Below are 26,845 nucleotides of genomic sequence, written 5' to 3'. Positions count from 1 at the left end.
ATTATTGAGAAAACAGCACCAGAGGCTGTTGTACGAATATTAAAAGTCCGTGCCAGGCATCCTTTCCAATTCTCTGTCCTCATTTTCCCACTGGCCCCAATTTTCTGTACCATTCCTTAATGACAAACAAACAAACGTGGCGTTATCAAATGAATTTTTAAAGCTGCTTTATATCATTTTGTAACAAGATGGGATATAAATAAACGAATTAAAATAATGGCTCATGTACAGGGTAGTCAGTCTTACATAATACATAGGAGAATTTTCCCTATCCTTCCTACAATACGTGGATCCACATTTTTAAATGATATCTTTTTACTTACTTGCAAATACTGTCCCCGAGCCAAAATGGCATTGGGGGTCTTTTAAGAAGAAACTATAGATAGATGTATAACACTGACCCTTTCTATTTGCATTTGTCACCAAGTAAAAGTCGTGCGTGCTACGCAAAATAAGCCTCAGTGATTATAATTGGTTGGGAACCAAGCCCGGTTGAACGAGTGAAAACTCTGCATTACAGAATGATTTAACAGAATGTTATGGAAAGTTATGCTTTCAATAATGATGCTCCCCGTAACCTATTCTAATAGCGTATCCAAGTTAATAATTTATCATTAGACACACCATACACTCTCAAAGAATTAATATTGTGATGCTTGCAGCACCCCGAAGGATATGCATGAAGGCTGTTGATTCCTCAGTGGGAATGAATGGGGGCTTGGAGCAAAATTTCTTATTACGTGTCCAAGGATGGAAAATTTTTAATTAAACTAACGGCATGAAAAGCAAATATTTTTCCTCATTTGCTCATGGGAATTTCTTTCAGAAAGTGCTCAGGATATACATTGTGGGCTTATATTATTTTTCACTTTCTGTTCATCTTTTAAACAGGAGCTCTCCTCTCATTTTTACCCTTTAGGCATCACTCTTTGACAAATTGATATAATACTGTGTATCTGTTGGGCCGTGCTGTTGCAAAAACTTACAGTAAAAATGATCCGTCTTTTTTTTTTTTTTTCTTTTAAGTAGGCTTCACCTCCAGCGTGGGGCCCCAGGCGGGGCTTGAACTCACGACCCTGAGATCAAGACCTGAGCTGAGAGCAAGAGTCGGGTGCTCAACCGACTGAGCAACCAGGCACCCCTATCGGTCTTTTTGTTTTTTTCATGTATGCAATAAAGAGGACAGAATCCCTCAGCCTTGACCTCAAAGGCCTGTCCCTTCTCTTCTCCTTCCCAGGCCATTAGGCTTGGTCGCAGAGCTTTAAATGCCATCGGTATATATCTCCCAAGTTTCTCTTCCCAGTTGCCTACTAGATCTGTAGACCAGTCAGCCTCCGTGGCAGCCCCGTGCTTCCAGGCACCTTTCTTGTCCGCCCTCTCCTTCACTGTCGCCAAGATCCCAAGATTTCTCATCGGCTCAGCATCCTGGTTCAGCCCTCCGTCCCTCTCTTCTGGAGAGGTCGACGGCCCCTCTCTGCGCTCCCTGCTTCACCCCTCGCGGCAGCCAGTGACGACAGTTCACGTGAGTCCTCTGCTCCAAACCCCCAGTGACTCCCCCACCGCCTAGATTGAGAGCAGATGTCCTTCTCGTGACCCGTAAGACTCCTCAGCATCTGGCCTTGGCCACCTGATCCACTTCCTACCGCTCGCCTCCTTCCTCATTCTTTCCAGCCCCGCCGGGCCTCCTCTCTGCTCGTGACTCACGATGCTGAGATTGTTCTCTTCCTTCTGCTTGGAGTGATTTTCTCCAAGTCCTTCATCAACTTCAGTCCTCTGTTAAGATGTCAGTTTCTCTGTGACCTGGCATCCTACTTAAATTGCACTTCCCTGCCCCGCCCCACCCCCCTCTCCATCGCCCTCCTCTGCTTCGTTTTCCTCCGTGCGACCCGTGCTATGTTTTCTTTATTTGTTGAATGCCGGTCTTTCCATATTTGTTGTCAGTTTCAAGGAGACCGGGATTCCTGTCTGTTTGGTTTGCAGCTGAGTTCCAGCACCCAGCTCCTGGCACTCAAGAGAGGCATTCGCCAAATATTTATGTGATGAATTAAAGGAACGGGGTGGGGAGAGGCCGGGGGGGGGGGGAGAAGTGCAGGGGTGCCGATGGAGAGTGTGTGAGGATGACTGCCAGGGGCCAAAATGGCAAAGACGAGCAAGCAAGTCGAGGGCGTCGGCAGTGGGGATAAAAAGGTTTCTGAGCAGGCGCCTTGATTAGAGCTCTCCCACAACCCCACAGAGAAGAAACTTGATGCCGGAGGTGAAGGGAACAGAGGGTATACAAGTTAGCAAGTTCCTGCGTCGCGGGTTCATCGAGGACGTATCTTTCTTTCGGACTAAAAACTTTTAAGTGCTGTAAGGAACTTGAGGCCCACACAGCTGAACAATCCACAGGCAAATATGGCTCCAGGCAGAGCTGTACCTAGGACTCAAATGCTGTCAACTGACCCTTTTCTTTCTTTCCATTTCTTGGTGGTGTTTCTTGGACCGTCAGCACAGTCTTGAGGCCCTCTGGGGCTTCTGGCCCCACATTGCCTCCTCAGACGCCTCAGGGGAACCCTCCCGGCTTTTTGTGACCTCCATTGGGGCCGCACACCCATCCCACAGGCAGCTGTGGTAGTCTGGGAAGGGAATGATGGCGGCCTTAGACCAGCTTACGCATCACCCCTGAGCTAGGGGTTGGGGGACTTGGGGCATAGCTGCTATAACAAGAGGGAAATGGAAGCTGGTAATGGCCAACAGATGCCCGCTGCAGAGGGGTCACGAGGGCTCAAACTTGGATCACTACAATGGAATGGAAGAGGGGGGACGGTAGGAACAGGCCTCACAGAGATGAAATCGAATAGATCTCCTGGCTCTGCACAGGGAGGGGAAAGGACACAGAGAAGCTTGAACGCAACCCAGATTTTGAGTTTGTGTGAGTAGGGTTTGGCACTGTGATTAATGAAGATTCGGGATGAAGTGGGAGGGACAGATTTATGAGAGAAGGAAAGCGTTTTGTTGCTCTGTCATCCCTGTTTTTATTAATAAAATTGTTTCCAGCTTCTCAGAGCTCAAGAAGAGTTGAGTTCTGCAAGAGGCAGGAGGCAAACTCCTCCACCAGCCCCCTTATTCTGCGAACACTTGTCCCTGCAGTTTTGAAGAGGCTGGTCGCTGAGACCTCGTGTGCGAGAACCAGACGGAAATTTTGTTTTCTCTCAATAACTTGAGTTTCCGTTAGTTGAGCTACCAGCGTCTATAGAGTAGAAAACCCAGTGGAGTGGAGTTCAGACTTTCCTCACACAACATTTTCACACAAGCGGTTTAACATGGTAAGGCCGTCTTCTAACACGCTGTGGACTAGCCTAGGGCAACACGTGGCGCTCACCCGCAGAATTCTAGTGAATGCCTTGTCAGATTCCAAAGCGAGAGCCTTTTCATTGTCCATGGACCAGGATGCGAGGAGGGGGGGAAGTGCAGGCTTCGAGTGACAAAATGACATGTGCAGATATAGTCGTCGGCATGCTTTCGCATGTTTGGTCTCTGCCAGGTACTGTTCTAAGTTCTCGACACGTAGTAAGTCATTTGATCACCCCAGCAACCGTTTGTGGCGAGGACCTCATTCTCTCCATTTTGCAGATGAGGACACGGAGACCTAGAAAGGTCTCGTACCTGGCCGAAGGTCCCACAGCTAATAAATGGAACTAGGACTCAAACACGGTCTGGCTCAAGGGCCGCCCTCTTAATAAACCTATGTTCCAGAACTGCCCAAAACAATTATAATCTATGTCCGTTGTCTTGGCATAATTTGGACGATAAATTATGAACACCATCCCTCTTGACCATGATGTCTTGCTTATTCAAAGCCAAGAAAATCTAGTCTAAGCACAGAGGTATCCAAGTGAGTAGGCTATATCTCCAGTCATAGGACGTGTGACATGTGGATTGAGTATGACTTTTTGGCAATCATCCACTTTGTCCTAAGAATTAAACTGGCTTTATGGGTTGGTATAGGTTTGGCTTTAACTGGTGAACCACTCTGCTCTGTTACGACCTTTTAGGCTCTGTTTTATGTTACCGTAAAGTCGCCAGTGACACTAGTTCTCCCCCTTCTGGAATGGTTTGACTGACACCTCAACGTCTGGCCCCTCCAGGTTCCGCCAGATCTCCAGAACGAAGTCCTGATCAGCCTGTTGGAGACCGACCCCGATGTGGTGGACTATTTACTCAGAAGAAAGGCCTCCCAGTCATCGTGAGTATGCCACTCACCCCCTCTTCCAAAGCTGCCGTGGGGATTCCTCTGTCCTTTTCTAGAGAATTCAAGAGGTTTATGTAACTCCATGCAGGGTGACTTGAAGTGGAATTTTGGCAACTTCCTGGGGAATCTTGTCAGTCCACCTATCCAGAAAAGTGCTTCAGTATGACTAATCCACTTATTAAATTAGAACGTGCCTTATGGGAGCTTTCTGTTTCATTTTTGGCTTCTTCTAGCCCCTCAAGGTCTTTTTGACTGTGTTTACTGGGAAAAAAAGAACTAAATCACTGGCAAGAAGCTCAAAGGACTGTGATGCACCTCAGTGTTTCTCCTTCTAGAATCCTGATAGCTGTACTCACGTGCCCCTCAGGCTACGCCTGGACGCATCTTACTTGTGTCATTTCTCAGCGCAAGTGACACGTTACCAAACCACAAGACAAGCCTCTACCAAGGCCTGGGTTCCCGTTTGAAATTAGAGGTGTGCGCCCTCCTGACTCTTCCCCTCTTCGCAGTTGACGTCCTTTTGGTAAAAACGCACACTGCTCTCCACATGCTGCCATGTTTGCAATGAGTAAAACGAATGCCGTGCCGTAGGCTGTGATTTGCCGCCATTTTGCCTCCAAAGGAAGAGCACTGGCTTTTTTACATTAGTCAGATTTTAGGATTAATCCCAACTATTTGGTAGAAAGGCAGCACGTGTGGGGGTGCTGAGCATTTGGCAAAGCCAGTTAAGAGGGTAGTTTTGCATCGTTATCCAGGAGCGATGTTGCTGCCATGACACCAAACCTTAAATCTGTGGCATGAAAAGTTGTCATCCTCTCATGAAAATGCCATTTATGTTATGCTTTTAATATACCGAATTGCAACAACTCTAAGACACATTTCTTCCCACGTTTTATCGTCTCTGAAACTGAGAGTCATCTGACAATCAATGGCGTGTCCTGATGTAATCCATAGCATTTTTCCTTTCTCAGCTCTGTATAAAATAATGGTATGTCCTATTCAATGGTGTCTTACAGATACCAACACGTGTTGAGTTGTCCCTTTATGTTGATGTTGAATTCGATAGATGAATTTTCATTTGAAACTATTTCACATGCACTTTTCAAAAAATCATCCTTGTGCCACGATGATCAGGCCAAATTCTGGTTCGAGTAAGACACTTTGCCTGGAGTCAAGCCCCAAGAGCGACGAGTGACTAAAAATATATTCAAATTGTCTTAATGGGCTGGTATTTCATGGTCTTGCTCTTCTTAAATTTTTCCTAGATTTCTAACCATCATCAAGGTGTAAGTTCTAATTTAAACTAACGCAAATGGCTTTTCTTCACAGCAGATCTCGTATCACCAGAATTTTAATGAACTCACTCCTTTCCCTCCCCGCGCCAGAAAACAGACATGGTGGCATTTCTGTTCGTGAGTCCCTCGTTAAGCTGCATTTATGACGTTCCATGGGTACTCTGCGGGAAAGCTGGACAACACACACCTAAAAAAACCACTGATGTTGACTTGCCAAATTTCCGCTTTTAGATGGTGTGTTTAAATGTATAAATATTGTGCTTTGAAGAATGGTAGATGAAAGTTATTTTTATGTGGTTTTCAGGTATGTTCTTTGCATATAAAGGCCAAGAAGTGAACTTTTCTTTCTCTACTCTTAGGGGAAGGAAGCAGCGTATGAGTTAGGCCCATCCCAAGCTGCATAGTTATCTAGCCTCTCCTGTTCCCTATCCCTATAAGAATAAGAATTGTAAGGTCAAGGCAAGCCGACCCTAGGCCATGATCATAGGTGTGTGTCAGGGGTTCAAGGGAAGGGAAGTGAGCTCACTGGTGCTCCGTGGATGTCAGAGACTAGCATTGTTGAACAGAAAACATTTGGAGATGACTTTCTTAGTAAGGGAGAGAGGGAGTGTTTGTTTTCCTCTAGGTACAGGCCAAGGAGAAGCCCAGAAGGGTTGATAATGATGTCGTGAAGTAAAAATACGTAAATAAATACTTATTTCATCCTGGTTGTCTTTTGAGGTTTGAGAGTCCCACCCTTGAGCTGTAGAGAGTGTCTTCATACCTTAAACACGTTTCTCAAGCCTCACTGTGTATACAGATCAGCAGGAGATCTTGTCACAAAGCCCTCCTGGTGATCTGAATCAGTAGATCTCGGGGGAGGGAGTCTGAGAATCTGCATTTCTACCAAGCTCCCAGATGTGATGCTGCTGGTCTGTGATCCACACTTTCAATACCAAAAGCTTAAAATGTCAGGCATATTCCTAACTTTAGGTGCCTACAGACTCGTTGAAGGAGGCCTTCAAGGATAAAAATAATGCGAATCATGTTAGGAAGTGTGTCACAGAGTGTGGAATGATATGTGCTGGCTCATTGGTTCTCAGACTTGCCTACCCATTTGAATGCCCTGGGGAGCCTGAGAATGACCATACCTGAGCCCCACCCCTAGAGATTGGATTCGTTTGTTCTAGGGTACAGTCTGGACATTAGGAATTTTTTAAATCTCCCCTGTGGTTCTACTGTTCTGCCACGTTAGATACTACGTATTTGCCATCACACGGTACTATATTTGAGGCAGGTGATTTTCTGACATTAAAAGGGGGTCTTTGCATTGACGAAGGAAGGGAACCAACACTCCAGACCATAAATCCACCTGGAGTTTGGAGAAGAGAAAGAGATGTGACCTATCGTCTCAGCGATGGCTTCTGAGAAGAGCAAGGATTTGCAGTGAACTTTGAAGACCGGAGAGGTGTCAAGAGACCTGGACATTTGGGAAGCTTGAACCAGGGCCTGGACATAACAATAACTCCGTCAGCTGGCTGTGGGCGTGATTAAGGAAACTGTTGGCCGGCACAGAGCACAGAAGCCCTTAAATGGCAGGCTTGGGGTGGCACTTAAATTAAGAAGTGATGGCAACGAATTACAGTGACAGGAGATTGCTCTTAGCTATGTGGTCTTGGGTAAATAGATTCGTCTCTCTCTGTCTCGGTCCCCTCATCTGTAAAGCAGAGGTAAAACAGAGTTGTTGTGCTATTAGAAGAATATCTGATTTCTAACGAATGCTTAATAAATGTCAATGATTGCTACCATGTTACTTTTGTTCATTTGCAACCACTTACCAAAGACTTGGGTGTCACTGCTTTCTACCTTTCTATCCACGAGACAGCAACCACTGAAGGCAGTATGACGCAAAAGGAAGCCATCCGCTTTAAATTGCAGCGGTGTCTAAAGGCAAAGCCCACCGGTACCGGCCTGATCCAGTCGGCATCGGGATGGCGGTGTTGGTTCTGGAACAGAGAGAGGGGTGAGGGTGAAAAGACACACAAGTGGGAAGGTGACCCGAAGCCTCTGTTCTGTGCCATCGGCCCACATACCTAGATAAAGCTGTGGACTCCTGTGCCCCGCGTGGAGACTGCACAAGATGGGATGGGGAGTGGAAAAACGAGTTTTCAAAAGAGTGCAGAACCAAGAACAAGAACATATTTACGATAATTTCTGTTTTGAAGGAGCAAACATTTAGTGATATTTGGGAATTGAATGTTTTGTTCTGGTTTGAGCTTTTCTCTTCTTCTGCGACGACAGCATTGGGGCGGCGGAAGGAGGACTCGTGATTTTTTCTCGTGCTTGTCTACTTAGATTTTTGGCTTCAACCAAAACGGAATACCAAAGGGAGATTAGAAGAGATTTATATTACTAACAATGCAAGACTTCCAGTATTTTCATTGCTTGTCTGGAATATTTATTAGAATTATATGCTCTTTTCTTCAAAGACACTCAAAATAGATCCCCTTCCTTTGATTTAGGGATGTAAGGAGGTAGGGGATGAGAATGGAAGGTAAATCAAAGAGGACGAGGCATGTGGGACTCCGGCATTTGCAACAGAAGAAAAGAACCGAAGCAGGGCCCAGAGCAGGGCGAGGAGAGTGAGGCACTCACGTAGGTGCCCAAGTGGAGGGTGTGCTACGGAGTCAGGCGTTGGGGCGCCGGGGTGGCGCAGTCGGTTGAGCGTCCGACTCTTGCTTTCAGCTCCGGTCATGATCTCACGGTTCGCGAGTTCGAGCCCCACGCCGGGCTCCGCGCTCTCAGTGCAGAGCCTGCTTCCGATCCATTCTCCCTGCCTCTCTGCCCCTCCCTCTCTCACGCTCTCTCTCTCAAAAATAAATAGTAAAACATTTACAATAAATAAATAAATAAAAATTCAGGCATCAAAATGAACGATGTGGACCTGTCATATTTTTTAAAGTCAAAGTTAACACCAAAATCTACGATGAGCAAAATATTAAACAAAATTTTTTAAAGGCCACTGCCACGCCGAGCCACCGTGGACCCCAAAGCCAAAGGGAAAATGTGTATGCTGGCCTAAATGGAAGCAAACCCATCAGTGATGCTTTGAAAATACTTCTTTGCTTATCTTATTTTTCAACCAAGAGAACTGCTGTTTGACAGTTTCTCCTGAGCAAGTAACAATCCTAAATAAGTTTTAATTAAGTTAAGCTGAACTAAATAATACAATTCTGTTTGGGCGCAAATAAAGCATTTCACCCTAATATAATGATGTAAGTCCTAATGTGCCAACTTTTCAATTTTTCAATAGCTTTCAGCTGCTTTAATGTTCTGGGGAAAAAAGGTAACCACTAAAAAATCACAAACAACCATGCATACCTATGTGGTATGCAAGGCTAAATATAGCATTTTCCTACTATATTCTGGAAGCAAAATGGAAGTAAAACAAATTTCACTGCGTTTGGGAGTGAAAGGTAATTGTTTCCTTGAACCAGATTCTCCTCCTGTTGAATAAAAAAAAAATCTACCTTCTTCATGATGGGGGAGCATTAGGCTTTCTCATAATTCAAGGCGTCACATTGAAATTATCAAATAAATATCATGTAGATAATTTCGTTTAACCTTTCAAAGACTGTCCTTGAGAATGCCTTCCTCCACAAAACCATGGAGCGCTACAGGATGGACTATGATTTCAGTTTTCCTTTTCCTAGGATTTGTAAGGTCAAAAAGTTCTCAGGAAATTCTGAGAGACGAGAAATCAGACTTTCTCAGTATAGTATAATAGCAATGAACCCTACTGACTGGCCGTAGTGTAGCCTCAGCTGTCTTTCTGTTCCAGCTCCTTGGAAATGAATGAAGCATTAACCCGCCCCCGCCCCCCCCCCCCCATGCACACTCTGTTCAAGAAAACCTTTTCAGGGGCGCCTGGGTGGCTCAGTTGGTTAAGCATCCGACTTCGGCTCAGGTCATGATCTCACAGTTCGTGAGTTCGAGCCCCGCGTCGGGCCTGGAGCCTGCTTCAGATTCTGCGTCTCCCTCTCTCTCTGCTCCTCCCCCGCTCAGGTTCTGTTTCTCTGTCTCTCAAAACTAAATAAACATTAAAAAAAATAGAAAAAAAGAAAGCCTTTTCAGCCAGACAACTTCAGGAGAAATGCATGTGGAGTAGGAAATTCCAGAATGAAAAATTCCAAAAAGCGTGAATGTGCCTTCTACGGAAAGCCAACTCAAAACGAAGCGAGAATCGATCGCATCACCTCTTTCTCCGAACGCCTTTACGATGATTCGCAACTTCTTTTATAAACTTGCAGAATACTAACTGGAAGATGTCTCATGAGGCATACTGTACAAAAAGGGAGTCAGCGTTGTTTTCCTCTGCGCCTGTCATAAACGCCTTCGTGTGCCATGGCTATCAGGAGGGAGTTAGCAAGAGCTAAAAATGAGGGGAGAAATTTCACCCGAGCCCTGGGTAAGTTCGAATGTCCCCGTGCGATTAATAGTGTGTGAGATGGGTATGTGCTCTGAGTCCCAGCAGACTGAGCTTTATCAGTTGAGCGACGAAGCCAAGGAAGAAGCCGACGCGTGCTTGAAATCTCCGAGGATGTTTCTCGCTGGGGAACAGCTCAGCAGGGGGCTGGGCTGCCACATCCGGTGATTGAACCAGAGTTTTCCATTTATCCGCAGAACGAGTTCTGTGCCTCCAGCTGCAGTGCAGGCCTGCCCACAGTCCCCTGCCAGCGGCGTGTTAACACCCTGACCTGGAGGGACCAGCTAAGGGTGAGAAAGCGCTTCACTCTCCATATCTATCTCGTGCGTATTTGGTTAGCTGAGACCGGCCGTGCCCGCTGTGCGTTCAGGTCTCGTGGAGGCAAACCCGTGTCGACGGGCAACCTGTCCGCTCAATTCCAAGACACAGAGGGCCCGCTACGCGCTTTGAAACCATTCGCTCATCTTAGCGAACCGCTGGTGAAATATTTTACATAAACAAATACAAAAATTTAATTGCCTTCACTTGCAGCACTGAACTTAAAAAAATTGTCTCCATAGACCTGAATCATCTTAGAGGCAAATGTTAGCAAAGGCGATGGCGGTGGGGGTTCCGGATTTGTTTCCAGGTAGATTCGATGATAAAGCGATGGGATGACACCAAAGTTTCTTTTAGCCTCTGCACTGCCCGTGCGGGACGTGGGAGTCCTGAGAAGCGAATAAAATGGTTTCGTTTCGTTTACCAACTGGCGGACTCCCACGTGCAAAGGCACTCCTCGCACGTGGGTTGTTGGGCACATTTGGCCACCGCCTTACTGACCTCTGCTGAGAAAACGAAGTGATGGGTGGAATCCGCCCTAAACACTTAAGAGGGCCATTGACCCCAAGTGTAAACACAGCATTTGACTATTGGTGGTTTAATAATGCTGGATACCGTTTCTCAAATACATTTCAGAAGGGTCTCAAGCCCTACTGCCTCGACTGCTAGAGAGACGTGTGACCTCCTCGTTTCCTCTAGGAGAGTCGTTGGCAGGAGATTAGTGCCCTGCCCGCCACCCAGGGAACCCTGTGTGAGCACCCACTTTTACAAAGGGGTCGCTTTGCACGAGTGCATTTCTGCTCGCGTCCCTGGCCGCGAGCCCAGCCACCCTCAGGTTCACAGCCTGTGTCCACTGTGAGACCTGCTTGCGTCTCTACCCGCAGGGTTTAGCTTTGGCCGCTTCCTTCAGTTTCTCCCCTGATTGGGGCCCCGGCTGTAGTCACTTTGGTGGCTTGACTTAGGAGAATGAACCTGAAGAGCAGAGAAAGGCAGGTTGGCTTCTCCCGCTTCCTCTCACCTCACCGATTCTGATCCGCAACCCAAACGCATTGGGTTATCTGGATGCCGTTGACAAGTGGCTAGGATGGGCGCACCCCCCCCTTTATTCAGCTGTGGCCCCAGCCACCTCCAGGTCGGGACCGCCACATTAACCCCCTCGGCCAACCAGCGCTGACGTCTGGGCCACTCTCTGTGCTGTCCTTCCTGATTTGACCCAACAGATCCTTAGCCCACTGTCCTATCTATGGATGAGGGAGGGAAGGTAGTTTGGCCTCGAGGTTCTCAGACTTGCCCCTGCGTCACAGATACCTGGAGGGCTTTTTAAAACACAGTTTGCTAGCCCCACTCCCAGATGCCCTTTCAATAGGCAAAGCCAGTTCACAGTCTGCAACCTGTGCAGCTGCACAGGGCCTCCATCGAGAAGAGGCCCACACGTGGCTCGATGATCTGCTATCGCCACCTGCAAATTCTTAATTTTTTTTTTCACCGGGGGCCTCCCATGTTATAGCCAGTCCAGACAGTAGGTCCAGAGCGAGGCTTGAGAACTCGCATTTCCAACAAGTTCCCAGGTGATGTTCCCCAAAGAACAGAGGAAGTGGTCAGTGGCCCTCCACCTCCTCCTCTCTCACCTCTCCTCCATCAGCTCCAATCACAGCCATGAAAATGGAAGGGAAACGGTGTGGCAGCTCGGTTATTTTTGTTATTGTTACCACTGTTCTCTGTTTTATTCTGTTTCGGTTAAGCAAACGAAATGTTCTCATGAAGCCTTTTCCGTACACCCAATAATTAATGTGAGTGTGATTTCCCCGTCTGCACAGTCCCCAAAGAGCTTACTGCAGCAGCTTGCAAAACTATGCAAGTGGAACAACGTTGTAGTGAGTAATTTGAGAGGCTAGGGAGAGGAAAACGATGGGAAGAGCCATAAGGTAAGACGAGGCCGGGGTGGGGACACACAGAGGTGACCACAGGCCTCGGGACGGCAACTTGATGCATGCTTCCATAGGGCCAAAGTAACCTCCTCGCTGGGCGGAAACCGAAGTGTTCCTAGTGCTGAGACCCGCTACGTTTCTTCCGTAGGGCACCTTTCTTTCTTTCTTTTTTTTTTTTTAAATTATTTTTCTTTATTTTTGAGAGGCAGAGAGAGAGAGAGACAGAGCGCACTTGGGGGAGGCGCAGAGAGAGAGGGAGACACAGAATCCAAAACAGGCTCCAGGCTCTGGGCTGTCCGCACAGAGCCCGATGCGGGTCCCGAACTCACGAACCGTGAGATCATGACCTGAGCCGGAGTCGGACGCTCGGCCGACTGAGCCACCGCCAGGCGCCCCCGTAGGGCACCTTTCTTTATGCACGCAACCGTTGGCTCGATCCGCAGCTTATCATATTTGGCTGAATGTATTCTCTTCTCTATGTGTTTTAAGACAGATGAGCAAGACGCGCGACAGAATAGTTGGGATCCCCATGAGCTAAAATGCCACCGTTCCAACATTTTCCTCCCAGCGTGAGGGGGCAAAAAAGCATTCGTGGCCCTGATGGTTATTGCGTTTGGGCTAATGAATGCACTGGGCTCTCTTCAAACATCCCACAAGATCACGCTTTAGTCCTCGCTGACTTATTCTTGCCGAGGAGACCTAAGACATTTTCATTAACGACGGGGGAAGCTGTCAACTAAACGGGGAAAACCACGGAAATTGGCCCCGTACTCTAATTTCTAGCCCTGGTCAGAACCCCGATTGTAAGCTCAGCTCCATGTTCAACCCATTCAGTTTTTCTCATTTTCGTAGTAAAGTTTCCTCAGCCGGAGTCAAATTCGTGATGACATAGCAGTGTCCATTTGTTTTGCTTTGTTTTTCCCCTGCTAGAATTTGGGAGAATTCCGCCTCATTAGATATGGAGGTTAAATAGTTGCCCCGCCCCCCCCCATTTCCAGCAGAAATAAAATAAGTTTCTTTTATTTTTCCTTCATTTCACGGGAGGCCTCACGTTTCTGGAAAATCATCCTCGTGGTTGTCCTCTGGCTCTTTCCCATAAGATTATCTATCGTCGGTTTAAAGAGGAGGCAAGGAAAGGACTGATTTATTCCATGTGGATAAGAAACTTCCTCAGCAAAAAAGTGCTCGAGCTCCTGGCCATGTCAGTGACAGGCGAGGCACGTCACAGATACGGAGATGGCTTTTCTCCTGGACGCTAACCCGGGCTGGAAACCCGAGACTGAGCTAGATCCCCCTGTGAGGGCACGTCCTCCGTCCTGCGTGCACACAGCCCTTTAGTTAGGAAAAGATTGCTCGGGCGTGTGTTTACCTTCTTTAAGATCCCAAAGGATTTGTTTTGCAAAATTAAACCAGAAGAAAGCAAAGACTAGTTAAAGAGGAGCAAAGTGGGGTTGAGGGGGGCGACAGAAGTAGGTTCTGGAACTTTTAATCTGTCATCATTTCCCTTCAAGATGTCAGGGCCACTGTTTTGAGGAAGGTAGAAAATACAGATGCTCCCAGGTAAGCCTTCCAACACTCTCTTCATGTTCTTGACGGTCTCATTTTCCTGCCCCTCTCACACGTTCGCTGTTATTTCTGTTGCTGTGACAACTAATGCACCGATCAGACATCGTGGATATGCTGATTAGCATGTTTTGCATCCATTTGCAAAAGCACTCGTGCCTTGTAGACTCATTTTCGGAGTGTTAAAATCCCATGAACTGTAGTGGCGGTCATGTGTTTGTCATGTGTTTCGCCTCTTCATACGTGAATCTATTCTTCCCACCAGAAGCATCATCGTCGTCGTCGTTGTCGTCACTGTCACAGGAAAGATGGATTTACTCACACTGAGCGTTCGGGTGGGGGAAGAAACGTTGTCCATAAGGCCATCGTGAACTTCACGTAAAAAGTTTCATCGTTTTATGTGAATTATATTCAATTCAGGATATTAAGGAACGTCACAGAGTTCTCTGCCAGTTTTTCCTTACTTAACAGATAGCGAGCATCAGACTTTGATTTTCCAGTGGCAGCGAGATTAATGCAACAGGCATTTGAGCGATGCCCCCTGGAGAATACAGGGGTCCATGTCTGTTTCATCGTCCCCGCCTCCCTGGCCCGGACAGGTCCTGTAACGACTGTTGGGTTTCACTGCCCTCTGCTGGCCGTGTCGTGGAAACGCTTTCACATTATCGCTGTACAAGTGTTGGCTCCGAATTGTCTTTTGGTTTCGGCCCCTGTGCCCATCCATGCGTTCTCCTCCTGTCGTTTGTGTCACGGTCCTATCTTTTGAATCTGGTCACTAAGTGTTAACACACTCACGCGCTTGCTATTGTCTCCTTGCACCAGAAGCCCTGACATGCTGCGGTCGGAAGTTTCATTTTCTGTGGGAGGAAGGCACTCGTCCACCGACTCCAACAAGGCCTCCAGCGGAGACCTCTCCCCTTATGACAACAACTCCCCAGTGCTGTCCGAGCGCTCCTTGCTGGCTATGCAAGACGACGCGGCCCCGGGGGGCTCAGAGAAGCTTTACAAAGGGCCGGAGCAGTACGTGCTGGTGAGCCACTTGCCATCGTCGAAATCAAGGGAGAGTTCTCCTGGACCAAGGCTTGGCAAAGGTAACTGGAACCCGGCCGGCGCCGGCCAGATCGGTGACCCTGATGGCACGTGGCATGGCGTGGGCACTTGGACCTTCTCTTCATCCCTTCCTTGTTTCATGTTCCTGTACTTCTGTGGGATTGGCCGAGTTCCGGCTCTGGGAAGGGAAGAGGAGGGGATGGAGGGCCCAGTCCTGGTCTGGGAGGGTCCCTGCCGACCCCGGCATGTGGCAAGCAGTCTCATGCCCAGAGAGCCCCCGATACTCCCACTGATTGTTCCCCCCCGAGCATCTGAGGGACTTGATGTGTCCCCGCCACTGAGTTTGGGAGCATGTTTGCCTGTCTAAGATGTCACCTGATTATTGCTGTTACTTTTACAAAGAGAGGAAGCTGAACCCACTATATAAGGAGACGTCGTGTGCCAAAGAGGTCTCCGTGGGAGAGGAAGATTTGTTTGGCAAAATAAGGGTTCCATGGTCAAATATGTTTGGGGAATGCTGGGCTAACCGAGCTAATGGTTTCTCTATTGTACAATTTCTCAAACTCTTTAAAGTGGAAAGGAGAGTGTGGTTTACAGTTTTTCCCAGATTTATTTGACCACCGAATGTTTGCTTCTGTTCTTTTCCTCCACAGAGTAATCCCTCAGTGCCAGGGCTCAGCAGGACACTCTGAGTAATAAATGGAAGACACATTTTATCCTACGTTTATAATTTAATCCACAGAAACACCCTGAAAGGGCTTTGTTTGTTTGTTTGTTGTGTGTGTGTGTGTGCGTGTGTTTAAAGCATAGTATGTTTATTTTTATTTTATAAATAATCATGTCAAAAAATAATTGAGAAAATTCGTAATGAAAACAGTAACCTGGGGCGCCCGGTGGCTCAGTCGGTGAAGCGTCTGACTTGGGCTCAGGTCATGATCTCATGGTTCGTGGGTCTGAGCCCCGCGTCGGGCTCTGTGCTGACAGCTCGGAGCCTGGAGCCCGCTTCGGATTCTGTGTCCCCCTCTCTCTCTCTGCCCCTCTCCTGCTCACACTCTGTCTCTCTCTCCTTCAAAAATAAATAAACATTATAAAAATTAAAAAAAAAAAAGAAAACAGTAACCCATGTTGCCTTCAAGCATAAAATTTATTTTTTAAATGTAAAACTTTAGTTTTCATAGTCCTTGTCCAGATGTATACCTAACTTTACAGCTTTGTTTTCCAAAGTATAGCTCCTTTTGAATTAAGCGTATCTCACTTAAAATCATATCATTTAGCATTTTCCATTTTGCTCACATTCTTCATGGCCACGATATCGATGCATCATAGATTTACTATTCCCTTTCTGACATATATAAATGATCTCTAATATTTGCTCTTTTAAATTAGTGACAGATTTTCTATACGTAACATTCTCTGCAACAACAACACAGGAACGTGCTCTGAAGAGAATCTGGCCGTTGTAAGAGGCCCGGCATATTCGGGTTTCTAAATACAGATTCAGAGAGATGTTATTCGACAACTTCCCACTAGGAAAGCTCTGTCTGTTGGCCATCTTGGCAAACTCTGGCACTGTGGTCCTCAATTTTGCGCACCGGGGGACAGGTGACAATGTCTGTAGGCATTTGGGGTTATCACGACTTGGGAGGGGTTGCTACTGGGGTCCAGACCGTAGAGCCCAGGGCTGGACATCCCGCGGCATGCGGGACCGCTCCCCGCAGAGAAGGATTCGGCCCCCGGTGTCACTGGTGCGGGGGCTAAGCAATCCTGTCCACCCTGTAACTGTCTCCCTGCAAACAACCCCACCCCGAGGGAATTAGAAACAAGTCGTGTTGGTGTCCCATGACCAGAGCACGAGACTTGGCATCGGTAACCTGTTCTGCCACGCGCGGCCTGCAGGAGAGACGGGGCCTCTGCCCCAGGGAAGCGCCCGGTAGACACTTGCTTCAAGAAATACTCATTATGGGGCACCTGTTGGGACGAGCACTGGGTGTCGTTTGGAAACCAACTTCACAATAAATTTCATATTAAAAAAAGAAAAGAAATACTCATTAGGATCACATCACAGGGTCGTAGCGGGGACTCTGAGATGGAGAGAACGCCCCAAACGGCGCCTTCCTCTGCCAGCTTGTGAATGAATACAGGCAGGGGTGAACCTGTTGATGTCAGCAGCGGGGTATGGCGGAGGGTAGTACCAGCAGAGGGACGGTGACTATTTTACGTCCCTCCGTCTCAGTAACTGCCGTCAGAGCTGTTGTCATCCGTCACCATTGTATTCACTCCCCATCGCTGCTCTAGCAAATGACAGGTTAGTGGTCGAAAACGACACACACGTGTATTATCTTACACTTCTGGACTTCACCAATCCAAAGGGGTCCTCAGGGCTGTGTTACTCCTGGAGGCTCCAGGCTCCGAGAGGCCACCTGTGTTCTCTGGCCCGTGGCCCTTCCTCCAACGATATAGTACCTTTTCTGCCTCCCCCTCGTAAGGACCCTTGTGATCGCGTCGGGTCTACCCGTCCAGCCAATCCAGGTCATCGTCTCGTCTCAAGACTCATAATGTAATCAGACCTGCAGTCCCTTTGGCGTACGACATCTTTACAGGCTCTGAGGATCATGACACAGACATCTTTGGGGGCCCTTATTCTGTGTACCACGACCATTATTTAGAAAGCCTTTTTTGTAAATCCGCAACGGACTAAGCCTCCTGAGAGGCAGGTACGCACCTTGTTCTGTCTTGTATCCGGCACGATCTTGAATGTGATACCATGTTACAAAAATGTTTGTTGATTGACTTTTTGCTCGTCGATTTCCATTGTGAGTCACATATCTTTCTCTTTACGCTTTTTCCTAGACATGGCGGAGGAGCCTTTCAATATCTGGGGAACTTGGCATTCAACATTAAAAAGTGGATCCAAAGACCCAGGAATGACAGGTGACATACTATCTTTTAAAGGCTGTTTATTGCACTTGCTTTCTAAATTAAGTTTCGTTACTTTTTTTCCTGCCATCATATTAAGTACTTGTCAGATGTTATCTGGAAAATGCTGAAAATAGGGGGAAAACCATATAAAGCTATACTTAGCCTTTCTGCCAAGGTATGTCAACCTTTGACTATATTTCATTTCGTTTCCTTTGCGAGAGTTTTTTTATTATTTTTTTTTAAGGTTTATTCCTTTTTGAGAGACACAGAGAGACAGAGTGTGAATGGGGGAAGGGCAGAGAGAGCGGGAGACACAGAATCCGAAGCGGGCTCCAGGTCCTGAGCTGTCGGCACAGAGCCCGACGCGGGGCTCGAGCTCACAAGCTGTGAGATCATCATGGCCTGAGCTGAAGTCCGACGCTCAACGGACTCAGCCACCCGGGCACCCCTTTTGCAAGAGTTTTTAAACATAGTTACAATCATTCTGTCTGTGCAACTTTGTATTATCTGTTTCACTTCCATTTTCCAGTTATTTGCCATTATTATTGTGAAGGGCCACATAGTGTTCCAGACTGCATACGCCTGGTTTACAACCCATTTTTTGGTTATCGTTGTAATAAGCGATGCTGTCAGGAACTTCTTTCTTGCGCGTTTTGTTCTGTATTTTCAATGAAGAACAGACTCACAGAATTTGGGAAAGCAAGTCATAAATCCAGAATAGGGCAGCGAGTCAAAAGTAAGAACCTTCCCAAACATCCAGAGGTACAGTCACTAGTTTGCATTTTTGCTCATTCGAAACCACAGTTGTATTTATTAGCTTCATTTGCATTTCTTTCATCCCTTACAGTTTTGTCCCCCTTTGGATATCTGGAATTGTTACGTTTTACGTAATCTAGTCTATGGCTCTTTGTTTTTGTGAATTCTTCCACCAAACTGATCTTTACTTTAGCATTAATCATTTCTATGCTTTTCTCTTTCATAGTATTTCATTATTTTAGCCCTTAATTCTTTCATCCATGTGGAACGTTATGTTAATACACAGCATGAAGTGTGTAAACTGTTTTGGTTTTTTGTTCCAAATACGTGTGTGTGTGTGTGTGTGTGTGTGTGTACATGCGAGTGTGTCTATAGTGCATCTTTAATTTAGTGGCATCTGATCCAGCTGAATTTCGAACGGGTCCTTTATCTAACTACATCCCGCTGTATCCTATGAGGTGCTTTACTACCTTTTGCCTCAAGGATAAACTAGTCCCAGATGTTCCGCTCCATTTCCCCGTGCTATTTCAACTCTGATCAGTCCCTGCGTAAACGCTGCTGTCTCTTGCCCCAGTGACCGTCTTCTCTTTCCCCGCCTACTTTTTAGTAAATGAGAGAACGGGGCAATGGCGGTCTGGGGACATAGGCGCCAAGAACCCATTTGTTCGCGAAATGCAGTCTTTTGCCCTCCCTTCAGTTTCCTCGAGCCTTAACCTGTCACAGGTTGATCTCTCCCTCACATCACGTCACAGTGTGGATCGTGCAGGGCGAGGAGGGGCGGGGAGCTCTGGTCCACACAGCCATTCAGGGGCTCGGGCCCCACCCAGCCCGAGCTCCCCGGGGGTGGCTCCCCGGGGGTGTCTCCATCCCAGCCTAGTAGTGGGCGGGAGGGGTGAGCCCGGAAGACTCACAGGCGTGAGTGTTTTTATTGGACCAGGCCTAGAAATGGCTGACATCACTTCTCTGCACCCTGGCTGGCCAGGCCTCAGTTATGTGGCCCTCCTAAATGCAAGGCAGGCTGGGAAATGTCAACCAGTCCTTCCCACGGGGCCAGTTTAGATTCAGTTCATTTATTCCAATGGCTTTTACTGACGTCGTAGAGACACGAAAGCATTAGAATTTGTGTCTCCCCAGGACTGCAAATTGCCCCGAACAAGAAGAGAACGCTTCCTTTACCTTCCATGCTCGGAGAAGTGTTCATAGCCACGTGGAAGGGGCCTTTCCTGAAATAAATCAGTGGCCAGGACTATCTAGTTTGACAGCTAACGTCTGTCTTTGGAGCTGCGACGGGCACTGTGCCGGTGACCAAAACGTCACGTGTCATTTCTTTTACTAGGAAATATTTTACTTGAGGCAGCGGCAGCTAAGAGCCAACTGGGCTTTTTTGGGTTTTGAAGCTGCCAATGGGAAGGAAATGACAGGACCTCCCAACGGGGATTCTGCAAACTAATTCCCTCTCTTGCCCCTCTCTCTGGCCTCCAGGTTCCTATGGAGACATTTTTGAAAGTAGCTCCCTGCGACCGGGGCCATGTTCCCTTTCTCAGGGGAACCTGTCCCCGAATTGGCCTCAGTGGCACGGGAGCCCCACAGAACTGGAACGTGGCCGGCAGGTCATTCGGAGGACTCGGACCACGGCCACCGTGGTGGAGTGCACGGCCTGCCCTCCCGTGTCGCGGGTCTGCAGCACGCCCCACATCCAGGGCGGCGGCAGGAGACCCGAGCAGGCCATGCCCAAGGCAGGGCGGTATTTGACTCTGGGCAGTGCCGAAGACCTCACCCAGAGCGAGCCAGGCACCGCCTGGCCGCAGAGCAGAGCCAAGCCCTGGCACCAGAGACCTCGAGAGGGCGAGAAGCGTGACAAGAGGCCTCCTCCTCCTTATCCTGGTCCAGGGAAGCAAGCTTTGGCGTCAGCCCGCCAGCCTGCCGAGTCACTGCTGTGGAGGCCTCAGAAGCCCGAAGAAGGTTCCAGAACAGCTTCGGAAGAGCCTCGGGCCACTGAGCAAAACCCGAGCACTGCCTACTCCGGTCCCGCCGGCGATCAGAACAGCAAGACTTTGGGCGACCCCGACTGGCTCGACTGGCAGAGAGAGCGGTGGCAAATCTGGGAGCTCTTGTCCACCGACAACCCCGACGCCCTCCCGGAAACGCTGGTCTGAGCCCACCCGAGTTCGCGCCCCCACGTCCCAAACAGCCTTCTTTCACTCAGTAGGGAAAAAAGGTGGTGTGGGACAATTGGACACTTCTACTTATTTTTCTTCTTTTACACTTTAAAAAAATAACACAGGAGAAACCGAGTTCACTCAAAGATATAGAGCACTACCCTTGCCATCGATAATAACGTTCTATTGCATAGCCAGCCTTAGGAGAAAACAAAAACAAAACCGGATGGCGATATCCAATCGAAAAACTACTCGCTTTGGCTCTGTATAAGATAAAACTCTTGCTTTGATATCGCTTAATTGTATTTATGTGACTTCCGTTCTGACTGTTGTATATTCTGTAACAGATTATGTATGATAATCATATATGATATATTCACAGAAACAGAAGGAACCATTTTTTTTTTTAAATCACTTCACGCCTACTAAGGAATGAGATTCCGTAGAATGTTCTAGAATATGCACAAGCAGGTTTCTGTGCTTTTGCCATAGCTTTCTAACTGGGGATAGCCCTTCCTTCAATGCCTAAGAAAAAACGCTAACACAGCAAAACAAAACAGAATATGCCAAGCCATATTTTTATATAGTAGTGAGATACCAAAAAAATGTAGTCACCGAATGCTTTTTCATATTGAATATGTTTTAAGGAGAACATTAAATTTGATACATTATGGAATATATTTTTAGAATCTGTTTAGAAAGGTTTCAGTTAACCAAACAAGAGAAAGGCCGTGCCTAACAAAGAAAGAATAATTAAGTTGTCCTTCCCAGTTTAGATCAAATTCAGTTTTATATAGACCATATATAATATATATTTATAATGTATAATTTTTATGTATTTTTCAAAACTACAAACTGGAATCCAACTATAAAGTGTTTAAGAATCCAAATGGAGTATTCAAATTACAGAACGCAGTTTTTCCTTCTGCCCCATAATCAGTATTAACCAAATTATACGCAGTGCTTTGTAAAGTAAATCATGTTTGGAAAAAAAAAAAAACTACAGCTTTGTATTGACGTCGTGCCAAAGGCTGAGGAAATGTTTCCTTCAGGAATTTTGTGTGTATTGTAAAATGCTCCTGCCACACTTCAGTTTGAAGTTTTTCAACCGCAAAACCATTTTTGACCAGCAGGTGGCGATTCGCTTCAGTATTTTCTGAGATTTTTTTTTTTTTTCACTTCATAAGGGAATGTGTATTATAGAAAAGGAATTTTTTTTTTTTTATGGAACATGCTACTCTTAATCTTCATGTTGGCAATGAAATTTTCCGTGGTGTTTCTTCATGTTCTATCTTGTGCCATGATGAATAAAAAGTTAAACAGAGACTTTGTTCCCTGGCATTAAATCTGATGAATGAACTCACCCGCCATTCCAGACCTACCCTTCACTATCCACAAGTCCAAGTGCAATAGACAGCAGCGCTACTATACATATGCAGCTAAAGAGCTGGTAAAAAATTATCAGACGGTTTGGGAACACTGACACACTTAGAAGTTTACAACAATCATTTCTTGCGAGTGGAGGCTGTGTTTAGCCACAGGCCGGGTTTCCGCCTGCTGGACAGGTGTTGCCAACACAATCCCTGTAAGGTACATCCGTCCTAAGGGCCTTAGATGCTTCATTCGTTTCAGCGGCCGGCTGGGACTCAGGAAGGATTTGGCCGCCAGTATCCGGATCTTCCCGGGTGCCCCCACGCAGCGGAAAGTTGTGAACGAGGCTCCGAGCAAACGCTACTTGATTGTGGATGGCAAGTTGCTTTTCTGTGCCATCCCCCTCCTCCTACTGACCCTGTGTTTTCCAGGCTTTGAGCGTGACTGTGACCCGGCCAGTTGTTTCCCTCCATTCTGGACGGAACTGCCTCGTGCATCGGGCCCTCTGCCCGCCAGGCTCTTGCCCAAAGAGTTTTATGTTTTAAAGCTTCCAGACCAAATGGCTCTGCGGTGGACGTCTGTGACACAAAGGGTAATGAAAGGTCTCCATCTGTTGATAGTCAGATCTAGAATATCTGGTCCAGGAAACAGGGCTCAGCATGTATTTTAAATAAACCGAGTGTGTGTGTGTGTGTGTGTGTGTGTGCGAAAGAGAGAGAGAGAGAGAGAGAGAGAAACAATATTCACTCTCCCTCTCTCTTTGTGTGATTTAAGCCCAGCGGCCGTATCTTTAGCATAGCGAGTGAAAGCTGGGTTTTTAGATACCCTTATCACATTGAAAATAAGTTGCTTTAAAATACACACACGGGACCCAAGGACCAGAGTGGAAATTGAAGTAGTTTGTAACACCTTGTAAATGACAGAACGCCTGACAAGAAACAAATAGAGCTCAGACGCTTTCAAGTTGGACAAAACCGTGGAGCAGGCTGTTCCAGTTACTCACTCCTGTGAGCAAAGAAGCGACGTCGCAGGTGTCTCTGCGTCTGTGAACACGAGCACTGCTTGTGTGTCTCTGGCAACAGGGCCAGAAAGATGATGGCAGAAATGGCCGAACGCGAATTTCTCTCGATCCATCTAAGTGGCTGTTAACGTACGCGCGTTGTGGTTTGTCACAGAAAACCCAAACCTCTCCCACCAGTGGAATTTGCGCAAGTTGAGGAAACATCTAGATAAGCCCGGCTTGCTTCTTTTCTCATGCGCGTTTCACTACACACCTGCTTGGCAGGGGGACAGCATTGGGATTAAACGTAAGGAGCCGCCGGAACAAAGTCCAGGCCTGTGGCGCAGGCTTCGGGCAGGCGGACGGCAGGGGGTGGACGAGAGACGGGACCACGGCTCGGCCGGACGGATTTTTGAAACGGGACTAAATGGGCAGCAAATGTTCGAGAGAAAAAAAATGCAAACCAAAGGCGAATGCCAAAAAAGGTGGAGAGTCTTCGGCGCAGTCGAGGCGACAGATGGCGTGGCGGAGACGGGCGACTGCGGATAGTGGTCCCTGGGGTGCGCACCCCTGGCCCGGTGAGGCCCCCCCCGCGCACCGAGGTGCGCGCAGCACCCGCCCCAACCGAAGACCCCACGGAGGTTGCAAAAGGGTCAGGAGATTCTCGAAATTCAATTCAGGCGACATCCGTTCAGCCTAGAGTGACCGACTCGTCCCAGTTTGATGGGGACATCCCGGCTTTCGTGATAAAAAAAAGAAACCAGGGCCCTGCCTCAATGGTCACGTTTTAGTAGAGGCACCTCGCGTGCCGTGTCTGGGATGTAATTATACTGAACACAGATTTCTTGTCCCAGATACGACACGGGACGTACTTCTGTTAGAGAGCCACTCACTGGTTACCTGACATTCAATTGAACTGAGTGTCTCTTGCTAAGTCTGGTCACCCTCATCTGCAGCCATGGTACCCCCCTCAGTCCCCAGTGGCTTGACATCTTCACTGAATGTTGCACGGGGCCTCCCCAGCCCTGAAGGACCAGCTGCACGCCTGCCACGTGCAGCCACATTCTCTCTAGCCACCAGCCACCCCCTGGTCCAGGGCGTCTTACCCCCAGCCTCCCCGGGATCCCAGCCTCACGGCCTGTCTCGCAGGTGTCTTCTGTGCGTCTGCCCTCACCATCTCCTTCGTTCCTCCGCGTCACCGCCCTGGGTGTAGTTTACAATCCACACCTTGTCACAGGCGTGTCCCTGCTTTAAAACCACCGATGGCCTCCTCTCCCTCTGGCCTCCAAGACAAAGTCCACACGCCCGGTGACAACATCCAAACGCTCCAGAGTCCAACCTCAATCTGCCTTCCGCCCCTGGTGTCTCCCCACAGCGCTACCCGCTCCTCCGGCCACATCCGGGAGACACCCCATCCCCACACGCAGGACGCACTTCTGTTCCAAGGGTCTCGACTGCTCTTCCCTGCATTTCCTACTCAAAGGCTATTATTTCCCTATAAAGTTGGCTTGACGCCTCCCGTCGCACACACGTGCTGAATCACAACTTACACAGGTACTTGGCCCACGTGGCCATTTTCACGAGCGTTGCTGTGCCTTATCAGTACCGCTGTATGTTGCATCTCGAGATCATTCCCACTCTGCCCTCGAAGGCAGGCACTGTGTGCTCAGGACTGGGCAGAGACCCAACATACGGTCGGCATTTGATAAATTGTTGGCCGAGCGGATGCGTGTAAATGTGATCGAGCAATTTACCATGCGATGGACCAAACACACAAGTCCGCGGGCCTCCCCGCAAACACAGAGATGGAGGTATGTTTTCCAAATTAACAGACTTTGGAAGAAACGGCAGGACAGTCTGGGGCGAAGCGCATGGCGAGCACAGGGACCCTGTGTCCTCGCCAGCCATGCTCCACGAAGACACGTTGCCCAGCTCGGTACTATCTGGGACAGGCAGGGCGGGTGGCTTGGATGTGTTATCTTTCCATTCTTAAGAGTAAAAATCTAGTCGTAGGCATGGCAAGTAAATGTATATTTGCCTGCTCCCTGCTTGGTGCTCGCTTGCTAATATTGGAGAAACAATTATCTCTCGCAGTGTGGCCTTCGGGGTCAGAGAGAACAGGGTTTGACTCCCGGCTTTGTCATTCACTAGCCGGGTGACCTCAGAGTCATCAGGGCATAACACCCGACCTTCAGGACTGTTCTGAGGGTTAAGCGAGAAACTACCTACAGCAGCGGCCGGCCATACACTAAGTAGTCAACAAATTGCCGCGAATTGGCGTGCCACGTGCGATCGCTTTAGAAGATACAACCTGGGACCCTCTGCTGCGAAGGGCAGGTCCTGTAACTAGCATCTATTAACAACATCTGCTCGAACGGAGGTGTTTCACTCATTAACTCCTCTAACCTCCACAAGCAGTAGACAGGAACCACAGCTGTCCTCTGTTGGCAGAGGGCACAGATGACTCAGAGTGACATCATACGAGTCGCCCAAGGTCACACAACTACAGGGCGGCAGAGCCAGGATGTGGTGGCAGGCCATCCAATTGTGCTCTGTGGTTCTTGGGCGACAAGTTGGACAGACCTTCCGGTGTTTCCATATAGATAATATGCCCACGTTTGCTCAGAAACTGAAGGAGGAAAAAAAAAAAAATTTCCTCCTACCCTCTTAAGTGTTCTACCCAGGGCCTGTGAATTAAACTAGCAAAAGACAGCTTAACAGGAGAAAAGGGTGTATTTCATTCCCATAATGGGAGCCAGCCAAAGAGTAGCTGGCCCCTTAAATGGTTGAAGTTAAAGGTTTATCTGTCTTAGGAGAGAAAAGGGAGTGGGGAGAGACGGCTTCTTTGAGAAAAACAAATAGGTTTATGTAAGAAAGACACATGGGCTTTTAGGAGAGCAGACAGCAGAAAAGAAAGTTTGCGATAACGTGAGTCTATACAGGTATGAGTGATTTTCCCGTCTCCTTCAGGACCATAAAACTTCTCAAATGTGTTCAGCTTAAAATCATCTCTGGGCCAGCTCTGGGGTTGTGAGTGGGTTTCCACAAAGGTAAAATGCATTAGAAAAGGAATTAGAGACATGCTTTTTCCTACAGGAGACAAACAGGGCGAGTCGGTGCTCAGAGCCTCCTTAAAGTCCGGTTACTTCGCTGGCTCCAAGATCAAGGACCAGTCTGGGGCCAGACTGTGCTCGGGAAGGTCAGTCATGAGAGGAGCATGAGGCCAGATGAGCCACCTGGCCCTTCTTCCTTCCCGATGCGCCACAGGACACTTTGCATCTGGTGGTCTTGCCCTCCCTCTCACCTCCCACCAAGAGATTTCCATCAGCTGCTTAGCCATGTGGGGAGGGGCGGTTGCCGCCTCGGCCTTGAGCACATCCGAGCTTGGCAGAAGGGCGAAGATCTGCGAGGGACCAAGCCAGTGCTGGTTTGCAATGTCGCTGCTGAGCGAAGTGTGCAAAGACGGCGGAGCCCTTCGGCAGGGACAGAGTGCAGACGCCAGAGGGAGAGGCTGGACGGGCCCTGGGTAAGCCGTTCTGCAAATGTGAATGTTTGGGGTTGAATTGTGTCCCCCCAAAAGATGCTGAAGTCACATTACCTGTGGACGTGATCTTATTTGCAAACGGGGTCTTTGCAAATGATCGACGTAAGATGAGGTCATTATTAGTGAGGGCACAAACCCAGTGTGGCTGGGTGTCCTAATAAAAGGGGGAAATTTGGGTGCAGACACAGCCCCCCATCCATGTGGAGACTGGGGTTCTGCCACAGGCCAAGGAACTACCGGAAGCCG

General features: G+C 48.0%; 1 protein-coding gene across 3 annotated transcripts in view; it reads left to right on the top strand.

Moving 5' to 3' along the window:
* ARHGAP6 (Rho GTPase activating protein 6) overlaps window positions 1-22,008 on the top strand; it is a 449,432-nt gene extending 427,424 nt beyond the window's left edge. For all 3 annotated transcript variants that reach the window (XM_047075884.1, XM_047075885.1, XM_047075886.1), the window contains exons 10-13: window positions 4,128-4,225; window positions 14,623-14,891; window positions 17,701-17,781; window positions 20,008-22,008. In XM_047075884.1, coding sequence (XP_046931840.1) covers window positions 4,128-4,225; window positions 14,623-14,891; window positions 17,701-17,781; window positions 20,008-20,681 — 1,122 coding nt within the window. In that variant the 3' untranslated portion in view covers window positions 20,682-22,008. The remainder of the gene's footprint in view (window positions 1-4,127; window positions 4,226-14,622; window positions 14,892-17,700; window positions 17,782-20,007) is intronic.
* Window positions 22,009-26,845: the final 4,837 nt, after the last annotated feature.

The sequence above is a fragment of the Lynx rufus genome, unplaced genomic scaffold (assembly GCF_022079265.1).
Source record: "Lynx rufus isolate CCGP_SWC_20201006 ecotype Redwood Valley unplaced genomic scaffold, mLynRuf1.p SCAF_14, whole genome shotgun sequence".
Taxonomy (NCBI): Eukaryota; Metazoa; Chordata; class Mammalia; order Carnivora; family Felidae; genus Lynx; species Lynx rufus.
Note: the sequence above shows the minus strand (reverse complement) of the source record. Positions and strands in the feature narration are given on the sequence as shown.